The 19,893-nt window shown below is 36.2% G+C and overlaps 1 protein-coding gene across 2 annotated transcripts in view; it reads left to right on the plus strand.

Moving 5' to 3' along the window:
* The window catches only part of POC5 (POC5 centriolar protein), a 37,960-nt gene that overhangs the window by 11,690 nt on the left and 6,377 nt on the right, over nucleotides 1-19,893 (plus strand). Inside the window, exons 4-10 of one of the 2 annotated variants that reach the window (XM_010352826.2) lie at nucleotides 397-480; nucleotides 3,700-3,905; nucleotides 5,617-5,793; nucleotides 7,853-7,957; nucleotides 9,788-9,967; nucleotides 11,223-11,376; nucleotides 14,904-15,181. In XM_010352826.2, coding sequence (XP_010351128.1) covers nucleotides 397-480; nucleotides 3,700-3,905; nucleotides 5,617-5,793; nucleotides 7,853-7,957; nucleotides 9,788-9,967; nucleotides 11,223-11,376; nucleotides 14,904-15,181 — 1,184 coding nt within the window. The remainder of the gene's footprint in view (nucleotides 1-396; nucleotides 481-3,699; nucleotides 3,906-5,616; nucleotides 5,794-7,852; nucleotides 7,958-9,787; nucleotides 9,968-11,222; nucleotides 11,377-14,903; nucleotides 15,182-19,893) is intronic. The other variant, XM_030927627.1, reaches the window with a different exon arrangement.

Below are 19,893 nucleotides of genomic sequence, written 5' to 3' on the forward strand. Positions count from 1 at the left end.
GGAGCCGGTGCCACCTTAGTTTGATTGTGGCTAGTGAAAAGCAGTGGGCCTCTGGAAATACCCAGTGTCTTAAGAGAGCAGATCCTTTCCCAAGTTCTAATGTCATTTACCCACTTACTCTCTTAGTGTGAATTGAATGCTATAGTAGACTACATTATCTCTCATCTATATTTGGTGTGTAAGTTGGAGCTTATCAATGATCTAGTAAGTCTTTTTCTAGTCTCAGATTGTTATCTCTTCTTGTTCTTTGTTTTAGTGTTCCTATATCCCTGGCGTGTTGTATTTTGTTTGTTCTAAAATCTTTTTTATGTACTGCTACCTTATTAAATTACGTGTGATTAGACATTTTATTTAAGAGTGGTTCCGTTTAATTTTAAAAAGCTTTCCTTTTGGCAGGAAATAACTCTGAAGTAAGAGAAACTGCAATAGAAGTTGGAAAAGGATGTGATTTCAATATCTCAAGTCATTCAAAGACAGATGGTATTAATTTTCTTTAGCTTATTTGTATTAATATATAATATTTTGTGGTTTGATGAATAATATCTATGTAGTAAGAGGAATAATTTCAGCATATTACTTTTTGGCAGGATTTTAAAATGCTATTGTCAGCAATTTAAGTGATAATATTTAAAATAATTTTATAAAATTCCAAAATAGTACAACTAAGACAGGTCAATGCATTATAGTGTGTAGTATCCTTTCTTAAAATTTCTAAGTTAGAGGGCAAGTCTTTTAAAAGATTTAATGGCATATTATATAGTTTGACTAATTCAAGTTTTTATGTAAACCAATGCACTGTTTCCCAACTTTCAGGCATTTGCGTACCAATGTAAGAATTTTCATCCTATCTTTATGCCACCTGTTCTATCATTTAGTGTTTTTCTTTAAAAGTCTGCTTTGTCTTTGTTACAAGGAAAGATTAGCAAATCTTAAAGAGACTTTGGAGGGGGGGTTGTTTTTTGTTTTTGTTATTTTGTTTTGTTTTTGAGACAGGATCTCACTCTGTCACCCAGGCTAGAGTGCAGGGCTCCCTGCAACCTCAACCTGCTTGGCTCAAGTGATCCTCCTGCCTCAGCGCCCCCTCCCTCAGTAGCTGGGACTACAGGCACATGCCACCACACCCAGCTAATTTTTAAATTTTCTGTAGCACTGAGATCTCACTATGTTTTCCAGGCTGGTCTCAAATTCCTAAGATCGAGTGATCCACTTGCCTTGGCCTCCCAAAGTGCTGGAATTATAGGCATGAGCCACCATGCCTGGCTTTAAAGAGCTTTTAAAAGCATACTAGAACTGGACTGAACTTTTTTCTTGACAGTCAGAATAATTAAAATAATTAAAATGTAATATTGTGGAATATTTTTCTATTTAATGTTATTTAATGTGGTAACCGTTTTTGCCACCACATAAGTAATGCCTGTATCCCTTAGTTTCTTCACTTGTGAGTAGAAGTCTTACGCACCATAATCTCTGACAGCCCTTCCAAGTTCTGAAGTTACATGATTTGATTTCTTTTTTTTTTTTTTTTTTTTTTTTGAGACGGAGTCTTGCTCTGTCGCCCAGGCTGGAGTGCAGTGGCCGGATCTCAGCTTACTGTAAGCTCCGCCTCGCGGGTTTACGCCATTCTCCTGCCTCAGCCTCCAGAGTAGCTGGGACTATAGGCGCCCGCCACCTCGCCCGGCTAGTTTTTTTGTATTTTTTAGTAGAGACGGGGTTTCACCGTGTTAGCCAGGATGGTCTCAATCTCCTGACCTCGTGATCCACCCGTCTCAGCCTCCCAAAGTGCTGGGATTACAGGCTTGAGCCACCGCGCCCGGCCGATTTGATTTCTTAAAAGGTGAGTGTTGAGATATTTTTTAAATTGAAAAGCAGAGTCTATTGCTTTCTTTATGAGTACAGATCTAGTTGGCAAAATCAAGTAAAAGAGAATATTCATGTACATTGTCATTCCACCTGTTCTTTGGGTTTCTTCACCATCCTCAGAACATGCAGGTAGCGTTTCTAGTGTGACTAGCCCAGACCTTGTGTTGTTTTTTATACCAAACACACATCTTAAGGAATTATTTTCCCTTTTGCAAAGAAGTCTTTACATAAGCAGAATATGTTTGCAAAAAAATTAAAATCTTACAAATTTTAAAAAGGAATTCTTGAAATACTTTTAAGTAACAAGTTTTCTATCATAGATTCATCTTTCATTCAATAAGAAGAAAGCTCTTCCATCTCTGTTATTAGGATGCTCGTAGCAAATGTGAGGTATGTGACAAGTGGTGACAGATAGTCTCTAATTCTGGCATAAATATGTGAGAAAATATTAACTTTTCTTTCTCAGTACTTTTTTTTTTTTTTGAGGCAGAGTCTCGCTCTGTCACCCAGGTTAGAGTGCAGTGGCGTGGTCTCAGCTCGCTGCAACCTCAGTCTCCCAGGTTCAAGCAATTCACCTGCCTCAACCTCCCAAGTAGCTAGGACTATAGGCACATGCCACCACGCCCAGCTAATTTTTTGTATTTTTAGTAGAGATAGGGTTTCACCATGTTGGCCAGGCTGGTCTTGAACTCCTGACCTCATGATTCGCCCACCTCGGCCTCCCAAAGTGCTGGGATTACAGGCATGAGCCACCGCGCTCAGCCTTTCAGTGCTCTTTTAGAAATAGATACCAGTTCTCTTTAGGGCCCTGACTCTCCCCCACCTCCCTGTATATGGATAGGGGATGAGCGTTTTATATGTATGCACATACATACAGAGATGTGTATATTTCTCACCTATATATTGAAGCCTAACAGGGTACTTTCAACAGAGTATCTGCAAAACTAAATTATGAGTCTCTTTCTACTTATATTGTTTAATTTTAATGGGTTTTTTTTGTGGGGGTGGGGTTTGGGTTTTTTTGGAAACAGAGTCTCACTCTGTCACCAGGCTGGAGTGCAGTGGCATGATCTCAGCTCACTGCAACCTCCGCCTCCTGGGTTCACACCATTCTCCTACCTCAGCTTCCCGAGTAGCTGGGACTACAGGCACGCGCCACCACGCCTAGCTAATTTTTGTATTTTTAGTAGAGATGGGGTTTCACCATATTGGCCAGGATGGTCTCAATCTCTAGACCTCATGATCTGCCCACCTTGGCCTCCCAAAGTGCTGAGATTACAGGCATGAGCCACCATGCCCGGCCAAACTTTAATGGTATTAAAACCAATCCCAGTGTTAAATTTATGGAGTAATATTGATCTATATACAACCACACTGACCTTGGTCAATTACTTAACTCTTTCTGAACCTCAGTTCCTCATCAGTAAAATGGAGATAATAATACCTATTTTTTAGGGTAGCATGTGTTATGAGAACTAATCTTTATAATGTTTTTGTTACAGAAACAGAAAGCACTTCATTAATGGTGATGTAATACAGATGATGATAGTTTCAGCTGAGCCTGGACCTGAATATATGAAGGATCCATATTTGGGATAGAGGTCATTTGCTGGGGGAGAAGGGATTGGGAGTATAGGAGGTTATCTCATGCCAGTCGGTGCTAAATCAGTGACAGTACTGAAATTAAAAATAGATTAAGGTACACCTGAAAGGTAGTTTCTCTGCATTTCTCTCAGCCTCCATAGGTAGCAGACATCTTTTAGCCTTCCAACATGGTTCCTTACCAACTTGAGTTATTTTCAATTTGGCTTGACAGCTACAACTTTTCTTTTATTCTAGAGTCATCACCAGTGTTATCGCCGAGGAAGCCTTCTCATCCGGTCATGGATTTTTTCAGTTCACATCTTTTAGCTGACTCTTCCTCACCAGCAACAAATTCTAGTCATACAGATGCCCATGAAATACTTGTGGGCGATTTTCTTGTTTCTGATGAAAATCTTCAGAAGATGGAAAATGTACTTGATGTTTGGAGTTCAGGTCTTAAGGTACAGCAGTTGTTCAGTTACGATGGTTTAATATGTAATATAATAGTTTTACTCTCATTTATACTGTTTTGTTTTGTTTTTTTGAGTTAAACTTTTTAAAAATCTTTTATTTCCTGAGATCGGTTCAGTGTCTTAAGTCTTGCTTCTCAATCTTTAATGTATTTATGAATCATAGGGGGAGCCTGTTAAGCTGCAGCTTCATATGCAGTAGACTCTTTTTTGTTTTTTTTTTTTTGACTTTTTTATTTTTTTGACTCTTGTTTGTTTGTTTGTTTGATTTTACTTTAAGTTCTGGGATACATGTGCTGAACATGCAGGTTTGTTACATAGTTATACATGTGCCATGGTGGTTTGCTGCACCCATCAACCAGCCATCTAGGTTTTAAGCCCTGCATGCATTAGGTATTTGTCCTAATGCTCTCCCTCCCCTTGCGCCCCATCCCCTGACAGGCCCCGATGTGTGATGTTCCCCTCCCTGTGTCCATGTGTTCTCATTTCTGTGAAGCTCCCAGGTGATGCTACTGCTTCAGCAACTGTACTTTGAGTTGCCAGATTTTAAGTGGTTGCTGGAACGGTTCTACATGCTCCACAGAATTTCGCAGATACTTTGAATGGTCAGCCTGTGTGTAACTGAGACATACTGAGCCTTTACCATCTCATAGTTATGACTAATGGAAATGTCTCCTTTTATGTGATACAAAAGATCCAATTTTAGCAATGGATATTCATTTTATAGCCATTCCTATAGCAACCATGATGTAGAAGTGATACATCTATAAAAGTTGATTTTTATTTTGATACTACTGACCTTTAAGTAAAAGAAAGTATTGCAGAAATGGCAAGTGGGTTTTTTGTTTGCTTTTTGTTTTTTGGGTTTTTTTTTTTTTTTTTTTTTTGCTATTATTAAAAAACTGGAGAAAATGACAGTTTTTCTGAAACATATAATTTGAGGAAACTAAGTTGCATATTCACATACATAGAGAAATTATGGCCATATGAGTTCTGTGGCATTTATATTTTTCCCTCATTTGGAACCTTAAATTCTAGAAATAATTCTTCAGCGTAGTTTTACCATTTTCCCCCTGGAACGGGTTTCATACTTTATAATAGTGTAAGTCAGTTGGAGTATTGTACCACCAACCATTTAAATTGTGTTTAGTTAATACGTTGTCCAGTTTTTTTAATAACAAATTATTATTTGGTCTTTTTATTTATGCCAGTCAGTAGGGTGGCAGAACTTAGCAGTCCATTATACAGATAATAATCTGTGATAAATGGCTTGGGAAAAAAAGTATCCATGGTTTCCTCCATCACCCATTTCTAAATAACTTCTGAGTCAATATGGCTTAGCCTATGCCATTGTTCTGTGTTTCCCTTTATTCCTGATCCATCTTCATATGGACATTTAATCCTTGAATAAACAAAAGAACATAGTGAATGAGGCCTGAAATTTTTTTGAAATGACAACAAGATTTCATACAAAATTACTTAAAATAGGAAAAAATTAGCTTCCCTAGTATGATGACTGTGAACTGCACAGACCTGTAACTGTTGAACTGACATGTTTTTCATTAGTGTGTTCCAATTGTTTTAATGGCTTTTGTGTTGATTGCTTGTTCTGTTTTTTTTTAATGTTTCTTAATTTCAGTGTAGTTTTAAGAAGTGGCATTAATGAACAAACTACTTAATTGTCACTATATTAATTTTTCAGACAAACATCATATCTGAGCTAAGTAAATGGAGACTTAATTTTATTGACTGGCACCGAGTGGAAATGAGAAAAGAGAAAGAAAAACATGCAGCACATTTAAAACAACTGTGTAATCAGATCAATGACTTGAAGGAGCTGCAAAAAACCTTTGAAATCTCCATTGGAAGGAAAGATGAGGTCTTCTTTTTTATATTTTTCTTAATTGAGATTCAGTAAATGTCTTGCTAAATAATAAATTCTAAGAAATGATTACTTCATACAAGATAGTTTCTATCAGAAACTGACAGAAAAATTCGTGGCCATCTGATTTATTCTTCCTGTTAAACATATCAGCGTAATGTCATTTTACCCTCACCATTGACTTCAGTGTTCTTGATGTTCTTGATGTTTTAAGAGAGTTTGCTTTGTAAACCATATTAAAACAGCACCTTGTAGCCCATAAATATATGAAACTATTATAATTTGTCAATTTAAATTTTTTTTTAAAAGAGTATGTGGTAAATGTAAGTACACTAGTTTTTTTCTTTCTAATCCTTTCTTGCTAACTAACCTTAAGAGAACATGAAGGAATCAGCATTTTCTACATTTTAAACCATCCTTTCAGGGGTCATTTTAAGCATCTCAAATTCTTTTTTACTCTCTCTCTTTTTGAAACGGGGTCTTACTATGTTGCCCAGACTGGAGAACAGTGGCTATTCGTAGGCATAATGGTAGCTCACTGCAACCTCAAACTCCTGGGCTCAAGTGATCCTCCTGCCTCAGCCCCTGCCAGGGACTGCAGGTGCATACCACCAGGCCTGGGTTTAAGCATCTCAAATTCTATCAGTGATGGGTGTGTTTTCATTAATGAAGTCTTTCTTCATTTTATTGGTAAACACAGAAAACATCTTTTATTTCACTTTCCTTTAGCTTCTTAAGAATGTGAGGGTAATTCAAGTCTGTGCTAATTTTTTGCCTCCTGACACAGTACCTGGAACAAAGCAGATGGGCAACAAATCTGTGCCCTGCTATAAATGGATGTCCGGATGGGCATCCACTTATGGATAGGAGAGTGGTGGTGTTCAGAAGAGGAGGACTTGGGCAGACACCTCAGCTGCTTGCCTGCAGAAGCAGCACTTAAGTGTTTTCATGAATTAAAGACTATAATTTTTTTAAACATATCTTGATTTTGTATAAAATTGAACGTTTTGTAGAGTTTGTTTTTTTTGAAACAATGGATTTTAATGTCAGTCATTTTCTTGGTTATACTCAAAATTCTGTTCTATGGTTTTGAAATATTTTAAGTTTAATTTTTTTTATTTTGAAGTATCACAAAGAATATAGATATCATATGTTCAGTTTATGAGAATGAGTAAAGTGGATAGACGGGTTCTACCATTCATCTTAACACATAGAATATTTCCAGTATCTTAGAATGTATGCCCTTTTCCTCTTTGGAAATTATTTAAAGAACAGGTATAAATATCTCTTGGTAAATGTGCCCAATTTACAAAATCTCTTTCTAATGTGACTGTTTTTAGAAATTTATTTCAGTTATTTAGTTCTTTTATAAGAGAGAATATTATTTTAGGATTTTAAAGCCTTGTGAATTTTTTTTTAAGAACAAGAGTAATATCACTGAAGAAGTACATCTACATATAACATATTAATAACATATATAACATGTTATATATAACATGTTATTAATAGTTACATGTATAACATGTTATTAATAGTTATATATATAACATATAACTAATAAGCAAATAATATAACTGTTATTTGCTTTTATAGGTTTGTTTAATCCAGAAAATCACTGGACAGTTTTTGAGGAACTTCTATATCCAAGGTAGTAGTAGGGACCAGAAAGATATTTAAATATCTAAATATTCTGGCCCCTGCCCTCAAATCTAGCAAATGAAGACATGGTGTATATAGAAGAACTTTCAAATGTATAATTGTTTACCTGAATTGAATGTCAGTGGCTAATTTGCATATACATAAACTCTTTATTGGTGATTACTCTATACACATAATGAAGATTTCTTTCTTTTGTTCCTGTTCATTAGTTGATATCTAGTATATTCATGTGAGAAAGTTTTATTGTCTTTTTAAAGATAATAATAAGGTTAACTGAATGAATATAGTAGTGATCCATACCTATCCTCTCTAGCATTTTTTGATGTATGAGAAAATCACTTTACCAACTGCTGTTATTGTAATATCACAATAATTGGGTTAATTGCTGTTTTCACAGGTGATTTCTAGCTTGTCGCATGCCATAGGCAAGCAAAAGGAAAAGACAGAGTTGATGAGAACATTCTTCCACTGGCGAATAGGCCATGTCAGAGCCAGACAGGACGTAAGTGTCAAAGCAGAAGACAGCTGATGGATGTTAGACTTCTGAATTCAGAAGCACTCAGGATCACTTATTATAGTTGTTTTCTAATAAGTCAAAATGAATTTGTGATTTAATATTCCTCTTATTTCAAAGGAATTTGATTTTGATGTAGTTTGGAAAAAATACATTTTAGGTCTTATAGACGTATAATATATATTACAATAGATACATCATTTCCTGCTTCATAGTGGGTTAATAAGGATTGTTCCTAAATTGTAAATGCCCTAGTAATAGAACTCCTCAGATGAGGTTTTTGGAGAAAAAAATTACCTTTAATATATCAAATGCTTCCTATATTGTTTCTACTTTTAAAATGCCTGAATACAACTTATTCATAAAGAGGCTTTACTATATTTATACGTTAAATCACAATATAAATGTTTGTTATATAGACTTGCGTTAGAGTGAGAGTCAGAGAAAGCCATACCTGTATAGCTTTTTTAAAGTTAATCCTTAGCTTGTAATGTATCGTTTTAACTTGAACATCTTTTAAGTAAGAGCTGAGTTGGTATATCAGTAAATAGTGAACTGAAAGAGAATAATAAATTGTTGTATCAGAAGTGGAAAAGTATGAGAGTATATCCCCCAAGAAGATAGAGTTTAGAGACACATGAGTATAGAAAATGAATATATAATATATATATATATGTTTTCCGTGTATATTCATGTGAGCTATGGAGTAATCTCTGTGTATTTAGTTTCCAAGAGATTAGTGTTTTAGGAAAAAGCTAGTATAGGTTGAGTATCCTTTATCCAAAATCTTTGACGCCAGGAGAATTTTGGATTTTAGGTTATGTTTCATATCACACCTTATACACAAAATTCATTTATGTTTCATATTTTTTCACCTTCTACATATAGTTTAAGGTAATTGTATACAATATTTTTAATAATTTTATGCATGAAACAAAGTTTGTGTTAAGTACTTCCATGTGGAATTTTTCACTTGTTGTGTCCTGCTGGCACTCAGAAAGTTTGATTTTTGGATTAGGGATGCTCAACCTACTTTATCCTGGAATAAGATTTCTCCTTTAAGTATATACTTTCTGGTTTTTTTCTTTTTTTTTCCCCCCCCAATAGATTAAATCTACATTAAGTAAGCTGGTTAAAATGAATATTTATACTCTATTTTGAAACTTATCAAGTAAAATAATGAGAATGCATACTTATTTTTAAATGTTAGCCAGAATAGTTGAGGCTACTGTTACTTTTTGGATAGTTTTTCAAACTTAAGAAATTGAGAATTGGAACTACTTCTTCAAAAGAATTTAAATTCATTGATGAAAGAAAAATAGCATATGTTCTTATTTGGATTAGCACCATATATGATGGCAGGGTTTATACATTAATCTTGCTTGTGGTGGCCATCAAACTGAAGAGAAAGCAGTGTCATCTGAAGCCAGAGCCACCACCTTTTCCTTCCTTCTAGCCACTCTGTTATTCTCCTGGTCCTGCTAAATTCATAAGTAGGATGGCAAGTGGTAATTTGCTCATTTTCTTTCATTTGATTGTATTCTTTTTCTTTAACTTGATTAGTTGCGCAAAGCAATGATGTAATGGATAGAACCCAGTCTCTGGAGTCAGGCAAGTCTGGCTTTACTCATCCTCTTTGTGTGACCTCCATAGGTTACTTAACCTCTCTAAACCTGTTCTCCTATGTGCAAGATGAGAATAGTATGATTACACAGGATTAAATAATGTATGTACACTTACCACCATGTTATGTTTATTAATACTACCAATATATTTATCAGCCCACTGTTTTTGAAGTTATATTTTACTTTTATTTAGGTTTATGAAGGTAAACTAGCTGACCAATACTACCAGCGAACTTTACTGAAGAAAGTCTGGAAAGGCTGGCGTTCCATAGTCCAAAAGCAGTGGAAAGATGTGGTGGAAAGAGCTTGTCAAGCAAGAGCTGAAGAAGTTTGTGTCCAGATCTCCAATGATTATGAAGCCAAAGTTGCTATGGTAAGCATCTTTTTTCCTGCTTTTCACTTTCTTCTAATACAGTAAAAAGGTAGGTAGACTATTAATTAATAGACTTCTTCTTTTGATCTTTAATCAAGAATGAAGACAAAAAAATGAAAATGTTTATTCTTGTGTTAATTTAATGTTTTTTGTATATTCTTACATGGTTGATGTAAGTAGTTGTATAGAAATTGAAATTATTGGTTGGGCACGGTGGCTCATGCCTGTAGCCCCGGCACTTTGGGAGGCTGAGGCGGGCGGATCACCTGAGTCAGGAGTTTGAGACCAGCCTGGTCAACATGGTGAAACCCCATCTCTACTAAAAAAAAAAAGAAAAATTAGCTGGGTGTAGTGATGCATGCCTATAATCCCAGCTACTCCAGAGGCTGAGGAAGGGGAATCGCTTGAACCTGGGAGGCAGAAGTTGCAGTGAGCCGAGGTCATGCCATTGTACTCCAGCCTGGGCATTGAGAGCAAAAATCCGTCTCAAAGAAGAATAACAAGAAATTGAAATTATTTTTTCCCATTGACTTTTAATAATAAAATTAACACTGTTTTCATGGGAAAACATTTGGAATTCAAATGAAATAAAAACCATTCTAAAGAATGCAATAGGCCTCTTGAAGTTAAATATTAAAATGAAAAAATGGCTCATCATTACAGCATTAAATTCTTAAGATTAAAAATAAATCCATAATACAGATACTTTTCTGCAATTCAATATGACCTGCAAAAAATGCAGTCCCTTGAGGTTTGACCTATGGGAAAGTGTGCTGTATGTAGGGTCACTCTGCACTTCAAATACTGAAGGTAACATTTATTTTATAAAAATTCTGTTAATATTGCAGGCATGTAGTTTTTTGTGTGTTTTTTTGTTTGTTTGTTTTTTGTTTTTTTTCCTGAAAGGGCTATCTGTGGCTCTTAATGTATTTTGTTTAACATCCTACATAAGTTTTACAGTAAAAAATGGCATATCTTTTTGTAAAATGAAAATACATCAGCAATCTTTAATGGGACTGGATAAAATTCCCCTTGTTTGAGCCTTGATTTTAAGGTTAGGAATGAAAGCAATTTGTTGATGGAGATAATAGAGGTAATATGTACCTTTTAAAATAAATTGCACATAGCAGAAGAGGTAAGTGGCAAACTTTTTAATATTTCACATGAGAATAATTTCAGAGTGTATATCTATTTTTTTGACAATGTTCTTCCTAGTATCTGAAATTGTTTTGTTTTTTAAACATTCTTATTTTAGTTATCTGGAGCTTTGGAAAATGCAAAAGCTGAAATTCAAAGAATGCAACATGAAAAAGAGCACTTTGAAGATTCCATGAAAAAAGCTTTCATGAGGGGTGTATGTGCATTAAATCTTGAAGCCATGACTATATTTCAAAACAGAAATGATACAGGTTAGTATTTCATTGAAGATTCTCTGCGTTCTTTCAAAAAAGGATTTGAGATTTTGGTGACTGTGATATGGTCTACGGTATTAATAATCTGCAGTAGGTATGTTTCATCGAGGTGCAGCTATTCTTAATTCAGTGGTGTCATATCCAGCCTTAAATCTGCCATGAAAATGAGCTCAGTCATGTTTACTTATAGTATCTTAGATCTGATCAAGTAAACTGTCACTCCTAAGTATTTAAGCTAAATGTTTAATATTTTAATGTATAACATTTTAAATCTCTTTTAACTAAGAATTTTAATGCCCTTTTAAGTACAAAATTTATAATTTTGTCTTTTCTTAAGTAGCCAAGTGTCTTGGACTATTTTGGTAAGTAGTTATCTAGTCATGGTTTCTCATTTTAAAAATTCCTAATCTTCCAGTTTAAGAAAGGCCTCAACTAAGCTCATTGCAGGAAATGTAAATATAGGCCTATCTAGGGAAGTAATTTTGTTTTTTTTTTAATCCGCATATTGTTTGACATAGGAGTGGTTTGTGTAGTAGATTTGTCAGCATGGCGTAGAAAAGCCCATAACTGGACTCCTTTGCCACCAATTTACTCAGGGGCCTATTTTCCTCATTGGGCCTTAGATTTCTTCTCTGAGCAAAGGAGATAACATAAACCTTCCTTACCTGCTTTCTAGGGGCTTCTTGTGGGATGCAGTAAAACATCTGAAAGTACTTTAAAAGACAAAATGCACTTTAATGTGTAAGGTGATAGTCATGATATAATATTATAGTTTTATTTCAAGTCAACCTCTCAAGATTTTGTAAATCATTAACATGATTTCAATCCAATGAATAACTTCTCTGTGCTTGTGATGCCCTTATTTTAAAACATCAACAAACATTTATTATTTAAAGCGTGCATATTGTGGATAGGAGTAAGTTTAGGCAAATTGCTTTCTGTCTGAAGTGGTTGTGGTTTGTGGTCCGTATTTAATTTAGAAACTGAGACTCATGGAATCTCAAGGCTGAATAGTTTATCTTGGTAATATCTAGGTGAGTACTTGATTTTTCCAATAAATGGCCTTTTATTTGAGTATCAATGTTGAAAACAAACTCACCACCTTCAGTGATAGAATAGTCTGTTTCAGTTCTAAGTATTTGCAAGTTGTATGTCGCAAATTGAGAAATTTAATTGTTTACTTGGGAGAAATATGGGTTTCACAAGTAAAGTGACAAATTCCTGTTAGAACTTCTTACATTAAATTACAAGAAACCTGTTTCTTGTAACCTACTTAAAAAGATTTTGAATTGATTTAGGAGTGTTTCCCACCTTAATAAATTTACCATCTTAAAATTTAAATTGAAATACAGCTGTGTCTCCTAAAGGCCAATGTCCATAAGAGGATTTGGAGAAAATATCTTCTGCTAGTTACACAGCATGATTTGTTTTGCTCCTGTTATTTTTAAAACAATGGATGAGAAAGATGACAAGAATAGTAAAACATGCATTAGCAATAATGTTGGTAGAGCTACCAAAGGCAAAAAAGTTCAGTGTAATTCAGTGGATCTGCTTTGTGATATTTAGGTTTTATGACATTTTAATGACACCTTTTTTTTTTTTTAATTATCATAAGAAAAAAATTACTTCTGGCCCTCTTCTATTAAAACAATTGTTTTTTATAGGCCGGGTGTGGTGGCTGACACCTGTAATCCCAGACTTTGGGAGGCCAAGGCGGGTGGATCACAAGGTCAGGAGATCGAGACCATCCTTTCTAACACGGTGAAACCCTGTCTCTACTAAAAATACAAAAAATTAGCCGGACGTGGTGGTGGGTGCCTGTAGTCCCAGCTACTCAGGAGGCTGAGGCAGGAGAATGGCATGAACCCAGGAGGCAGGGTTACAGTGAGCCAAGATCATGCCACTGCACTCCAGCCTGGGTGACAGAGCAAGACTCCATCTCAAAAAAAAAAAAGTTTTTTATAATGCAGTTTTTAATAATGCAGAGTTCCTAATACACCTGTCTTGTTAGAGCAAAATAAATATTTGGTTTTTTATTTGTACGTATTCTTTGCTGTCTGTAATTTGCAGTGCCTCTCATGTTGTGCAGTATCTTAAATCTTCCAAATTAGAGGTTTTTATGAAGAAGTTAGAACATGACAAGAAGTCCTTAAAATTATATCTGCCAATTTTAAAAGCAATTTTAGGCACAGTAAAAAAAAAATACTTGACAACTGAAAAATTTATTCCAGCTAAAATGAGATTAATTATTAAACTTAAGAGTTGTCTGATAAACAGGAACTGCATAAATCAGCCTGTATTAGCAAGAGTTGGTCACCTGCCTCTCTTCCCTGACCTTCACACTCTTTCTACATCTCATAATGTTTCTACGTCTCGTAATGTTTGCCACCATCTAAAGGTGGACACTCAGAATCTCTACCAAAACATGTTAAAACTCAGTGTGTGTTTTGTTTTCAAATTAGCAGTGTTTTATATTGAATTAGTCCCTTTCATCAGAGGAGTTCAAATGATCTAGGTAGGCACTATAATCATTGTTAAACTTCTTAAATAAGGTAACTAATACTCTACAAATTTTCTATACAGGTAGTCTAAGGAAAGGACTTATGCAGAGGCCCAAATTTCTGTATGGAAAGAGAACTGCGTAGAAACCATTTAAACATAGGACTTACATAATGCCCTCTGTTCAGATGTTCTGAAACAGCTCATTGACTGAATTTCTAAACCCTCACCACACTGTTTGGTACCACACAGATACAGTCTTAAGCAGAAACTAACCAAATTGTAATACTGGAGAGAAAACATCTAACATTGGAAGAAACCCTTTGTACTAGCCTCTGGAATTTGACATTATTGGCTCCTTAGATCAAGATTAAGGTTCAGTTTTGAGGGAAGGTTACTGATTGGGGTGTCACTACAAATCAGTTAGGTGCACAAATATGCTCTTGATTTATGATTTATATAATGTATCTGCAAGAACCCATTTCTTTTACAATGTAAAAAGTGAAGATTTTAGTTTTATTGATTTATTTTTGTTTTCTGACAACTCAAGGACAAAAATTAATTCTTGGGATAGACGCAATACATGAAAATTAGGGAGTATAGTGATATCAGAAAGTGATTCTAAAGATGGATTCCAGGTCATTTCGGCCATTTATCAGGATATTTATATGAACTAATACAAAGGAACCTAGATCTCTGGGCTCACTGTGATCATATTTTTGTGAGAGTTGTGATGGCAATATACTCTACTTATTTAAGGTCCCAGCTGAGTACATAATTTATTTTCATCTTTTATATAAGAGCGAATGATCCATTCGCTTTCGCATGTGGAAGGAAGTAGTCTGAAGTTTTTAGTGGTTAATGCTGACAAACTGTATTAACTGAGCATTGTATCTAATATACATAAACAAACATCTAAATTTTTGTTAGGACCAAACTTTAGCCAGTATGTGTTTTCCTTGTTTGGAAGATAATAGTAGTCCTAACCTGGAAGAATTTGAATGGAATTAATTTGTGACTTACAGGGGTAGACTCCACGAATAATAAAAAGGAAGACTATGGTCCTGGTGTTCAAGGAAAAGAACATTCTGCTCATTTGGATCCTTCAGCTCCTCCGATGCCCTTACCGGTTACATCACCACTGCTGCCATCCCCACCAGCTGCAGTCGGAGGAGCCAGCGCGACTGCCGTTCCCTCTGCTGCTTCGATGACTTCTACCAGGGCTGCTTCTGCATCTTCTGCTCATGTTCCTGTTTCTGTTCTTGGTGCAGGATCTGCAGCTACTGCTGCATCAGAAGAAATGGTTAGTACAGTTCATAGAGGTCCTACCTTATGAAAAGGGCAGCCGGATGTGGTGGCTCACACCTGTAATCCCAGCACTTTGGGAGGCCGAGGAGGGCGGATCACAAGGTCAGGAGATCGAGACCATCCTGGCTAACACAGTGAAACCCCATCTCTACTAAAAATACAAACCATTAGCCGGGTGCGGTGGCGGGTGCCTGTAGTCCCAGCTACTCGGGAGGCTGAGGCAGGAGAGTGGCATGAACCCTGTAGGCAGAGCTTGTGGCGGGCCAAGATCACACCACTGCTCTCCAGCCTGGGCAACACAGCGAGAATCCGTCTCAAAAAAAAAAAAAAACTTGTTTGTAAATTTAATATTTTGAACTCATAAAATATTTTCCTATGGAGGAAAAAAAAATCTGTGTGGTATTTAGGCAAAGTCACTGAAAATATTTAATATACAAAGTGACTAGAACATTAAATTGTAATGAAAACACCTGAAAGTGCTGTCATAGTAGTGATAATTAAGACAAAGAACTTTTTTATATTTTTCAAAAATTATGTAGGAAAAGTAGGTTTAATTTGAGAAAGAGTTGATGACAGATTTTACATTTGAAGAACACTAGTGGGTGTTTTCAAAGGTATGGGAGGTTAATGTATGTTTAATTTTATATTTTCTATTCAGCAAACAGCTTTCCTTTTTTCTAAATGCAGATATATCACTAACACTGCTCTGTAGTAACTCCATCTTGATCGAGTTTTAATTTTTAATTTGGAATTAGAATGGAGATAGGAATAGTTTTTCCTAGAATCAGTCAGCTACTATTAGAGAAGTGCCAAGAGGATAGTGTTAAATGGGGATGGAAGATTTGTGTGAGAACTTGCCTGAAGTGAAATTGATCAAGCTGTTAATATGGTAAGAGGCCGGGCATGTTGGCTCACACTTGTAATCCCAGTACTTTGAGAGGCTAAGGTGAAAGGTTTGCTTGAGGCCAGAAGTTTGAGACCAGACTGGGCAATATAGCGAGACCTCATCTTTCAAAAAGGTAGAAAATTAGGCATGGTGCTGTGCACTTGTACTCCCAGCTACTCAGGAGGCTGAGGCAGGAGGATTGCTTGAGCCCGAGAGTTCAAGGTTACTATGAGTTATGACTGCAACCACTGCACTCCAGCCTGGGCAACGAGCGAGACCCTATCTCTAAAAAATTTTTTTTTAGCTGGAATTTCAGATGAAGCACATCGTGGCTCTAACTCCTTAGCCTCCTGTTGTTAAACTTGTATTCTACAAACCATGTTTCTCAAGTAAGGGCAGAGTACAGATGCAAGCCAAGCTTATCAGACTCACGTGTGCAGAGCTAGCAGAGATCAGTTATTTATGTACATATGTATGTATTTTTAAAAAGCCAGGCACAGTGGCTCACACCTGTAATCCCAACACTTTGGGAGGCCGAGGAGGGTGGATCACAAGGTCAGTAGTTCAAGACCAGCCTTCCCAAGATAATGAAATCCTGTCTCTACTAAAAATACAAAAAATTAGACAGGCATGGTGGTGGGCGCCTATAATCCCAGCTACTTGGGCGGCTGAGGCATAGAATTGCTTGAGCCAGGGAGGCAGATGTTGCAGTGAGCCAGGATCATGCCACTGCACTCCAGCCTGGGCGACAGAGCGAGACTGTCTCAAAAAACAAAACAAAACACCGTTAACTTCTCTCCCGCTGTAGTGTGGATCTGGCATAAAGGCACGTATAGTTTTACAAAGCTCCTGAGATGATTCTGATTTGCTTGTCTTCTTCTTCTTCCCAACTCTTAACCACTTACATAAGAGGCAAGAAGAGGGAGAGTAAGTTTTAGGTCTTAAAGTTCCCTTGGCTGGCCATTAGAAGGAGCCATTGCTCTGGACGGCTGTCTGTAGCTAAAGGAGGTGTTGAGACAGACAAGTGGTCACCTTTAGTATTCTACCAGATTTGAATTTTTACCTTTCGAGAGCTACTAACTTTGGCAGAGAATACATTGAGACCAGTTATTTACCAAATATTGACACAAAGAGGTTGAAGAATAGCACATGGCTAAGAGAAATTTGTGTGGGGGAGCTTTGACTTAGAAATAAGACACTGGCCGAGCGTAGTGGCTCACGCCTGTAATCCCAGCACCCTGGGAGGCCGAGGTATGCGGATCATGAGGTCAGGAGATCGAGGCCATCCTGGCCAACATGGTGAAACCCTGTCGCTACAAAAATACAAAAAAATTAGCCGGGCTTGGTAGCCTGTGCCTGTAATCGGGAGGCTGAGGTGGAAGAATCACTTGAACCCTGGAGGCAGAGGTTGCAGTGAGCCAATATCGTGCCATTGCACTCCAGCCTGGGTGATAGAGCAAGACTCAGTCTCAAAAAAAAAAAAATAAAATAAAACACTAAAATTCAAATCTGACATATTTTTCGGCTGTGTTTGTTTTCCATGATTACACATTTTGAAGTGTGATCCTGCACAGATGACCTCATTTAAACACTCATTCACTGTGTTTACGTTCTGGTTTCTCATTCATCTTGCATATGCAGTTAACACATGCAGAGCTAGATTTTTCAAAATTCTCTTCCTAAAATGTGACTTCATGGGTACATGTGCATTTATATGTAAACCTGAATATATATAGGAAGAACTGAATGAATGAGTTTGCTTAGCACCCTTTTTATTGCTAACTTTCTGAATAATCTGGTCATCGGAGATAGTGTTGAAGTCGTTGAAACCTGAAAACCATAATATTCTGTAGACAGCCCTTCCCCATCTGCCCCACCCCACTATATCCACTTCTTCAAACACAGGTACACACTCCATTTCAGTCATATAAGTAAGTGGCCTTTAGGGCCAGGGAGAAAAAGAGAATCACAATTAAATCTCTCCCTAAGTATAATCTTAGTTTTCTTCCTTCCTTATGTAATTAAAATACTCAGATTCACCTCAAATATGTGTTTTTGTTTTTAAAAGAAACTTAATAACAAAAGTAGGAATAAATCCAGTAAGTAGTTGACTAACTTACTGTGAAACCGTCATTGTTGGGAATAGGAAAAGAAGAGAGAGATCTGCAATCTCTCTCTTGGTTATCTTTCTTTTCATTTTAACCACAGAGGCTTCCTATGAACATTCAAAATTTGTTTCAATTTTTCTTGATATTTCCAGTAACTAAAAGGAGCTAGGTGTAGAAAGTACAGAGAAATTGGCAAATAACTGGAGAAAGGAAGATTACGACGCTAATAAAGTAATATCTTCATATTTAAAATGATTTTCTTTAATGCACACATCCTCAATATGTTAAAGACAATATCAGAATTTCATGGTGGAAACCATTTTTCAAAAAAGGCTAGACTGTTATACAAGCAAGCATATTGCAGTTCATAAAGTTGAACAGTAGATGGCATTTTATTCTTTTTCTAACTCCAATTGGAATAATTGAGGGGAAATATTTTTCATTGAATTTTAAAGCTATTTGGTAAAGACCTTTAGTAAAGTTTCTCTTCTAACTTTCCTCTTCATTCGAATAGAAAGTGAAGGGGTGTCATTAGGGAGTTAGTACTGCTTTCTCCATTTTATCAATGAAGAAATTGAGACTTAGAAAGGATGCAGCTTCCTTAGGGACACAGTTAGTAACTGAGTTGGAATTCAGACTTTGACAATCTGATTTAGACCTCTTACTCTTAAGCAATAATCTATACTGTCTCTCTGTCAAATATTAAGGTGTAAATACTGTTTTTAATGTTATTTCCTTTTTTTTTTTTTTTTTTTGAGACAGAGCCTCACTCTGTCGCCCAGGCTGGAGTGCAGTGGCGTGATCTAGGCTCACTGCAAGCTCCGCCTCCTGGGTTCCCGCCATTCTCCTGGTTCAGCCTCCGGAGTAGCTGGGACTACAGGCAGCCGCCACCACGCCCGGCTAATTGTTTGTATTTTTAGTAGAGATGGGGTTTCACCATGTTAGCCGGGATAGTCTCGATCTCCTGACCTCGTGATCCACCCGCCTCAGCCTCCCAAAGTGCTGGGATTACAGACGTGAGCCACTGCGCCCGGCCTGTCATTTTCTTTTTTTCTTACTCCTTTCAATTTTGTTGCTTATGTTGATGTGGCTTAAAATGCTAGAATTTTTATTTTTATAGCATTTTTTAAAGTCGGCTGATAATGAACTCCAAAATGCTTGGTACCAGTAAGTGGTCATTTAATTTGCAGAGAATGATACATACCTAATACATAATTGTATCTTAAAGCATAAATATGTATTAATTTGCTAGTTTTTAATGTGGAGCCAAATTGAATGTGGGGTCAAAGATTGTAATTTTCATCTTTTTTTTTTTTAATATAAACTGCACCCAATATATTTTCTGTGATCTCCAGTTACAGTTTCTGTAAAGCGTGAACCTAACAAAACTTTCCGAACAATCTGATTATAGAATCCTTCTAGGTTTTTCTTTCCTCCCCCTGATTTAGTAGCAACTTTTTTCTAATAATTTATCTTTATGAATTATTTCTAAAATGTTCTTATACATTTTCAAAACTTTTTTATCAATTTATACAATTTTTAATACCTTAAATAAACATTAACAAGTACAAATGGCAAACCATCTGAAAATAAGGAGTCGACAGTAAACATGCATTTAAGACAACTTCTGTTTAATTCAAATGAGTGCATAGGGATTTCTTTTAGAAGTCATTTTATTTACAGGAGTATATATTTTCACATTATTGGAGGCAT

Source organism: Rhinopithecus roxellana, chromosome 3, assembly GCF_007565055.1.
Source record: "Rhinopithecus roxellana isolate Shanxi Qingling chromosome 3, ASM756505v1, whole genome shotgun sequence".
Taxonomy (NCBI): domain Eukaryota; kingdom Metazoa; phylum Chordata; class Mammalia; order Primates; family Cercopithecidae; genus Rhinopithecus; species Rhinopithecus roxellana.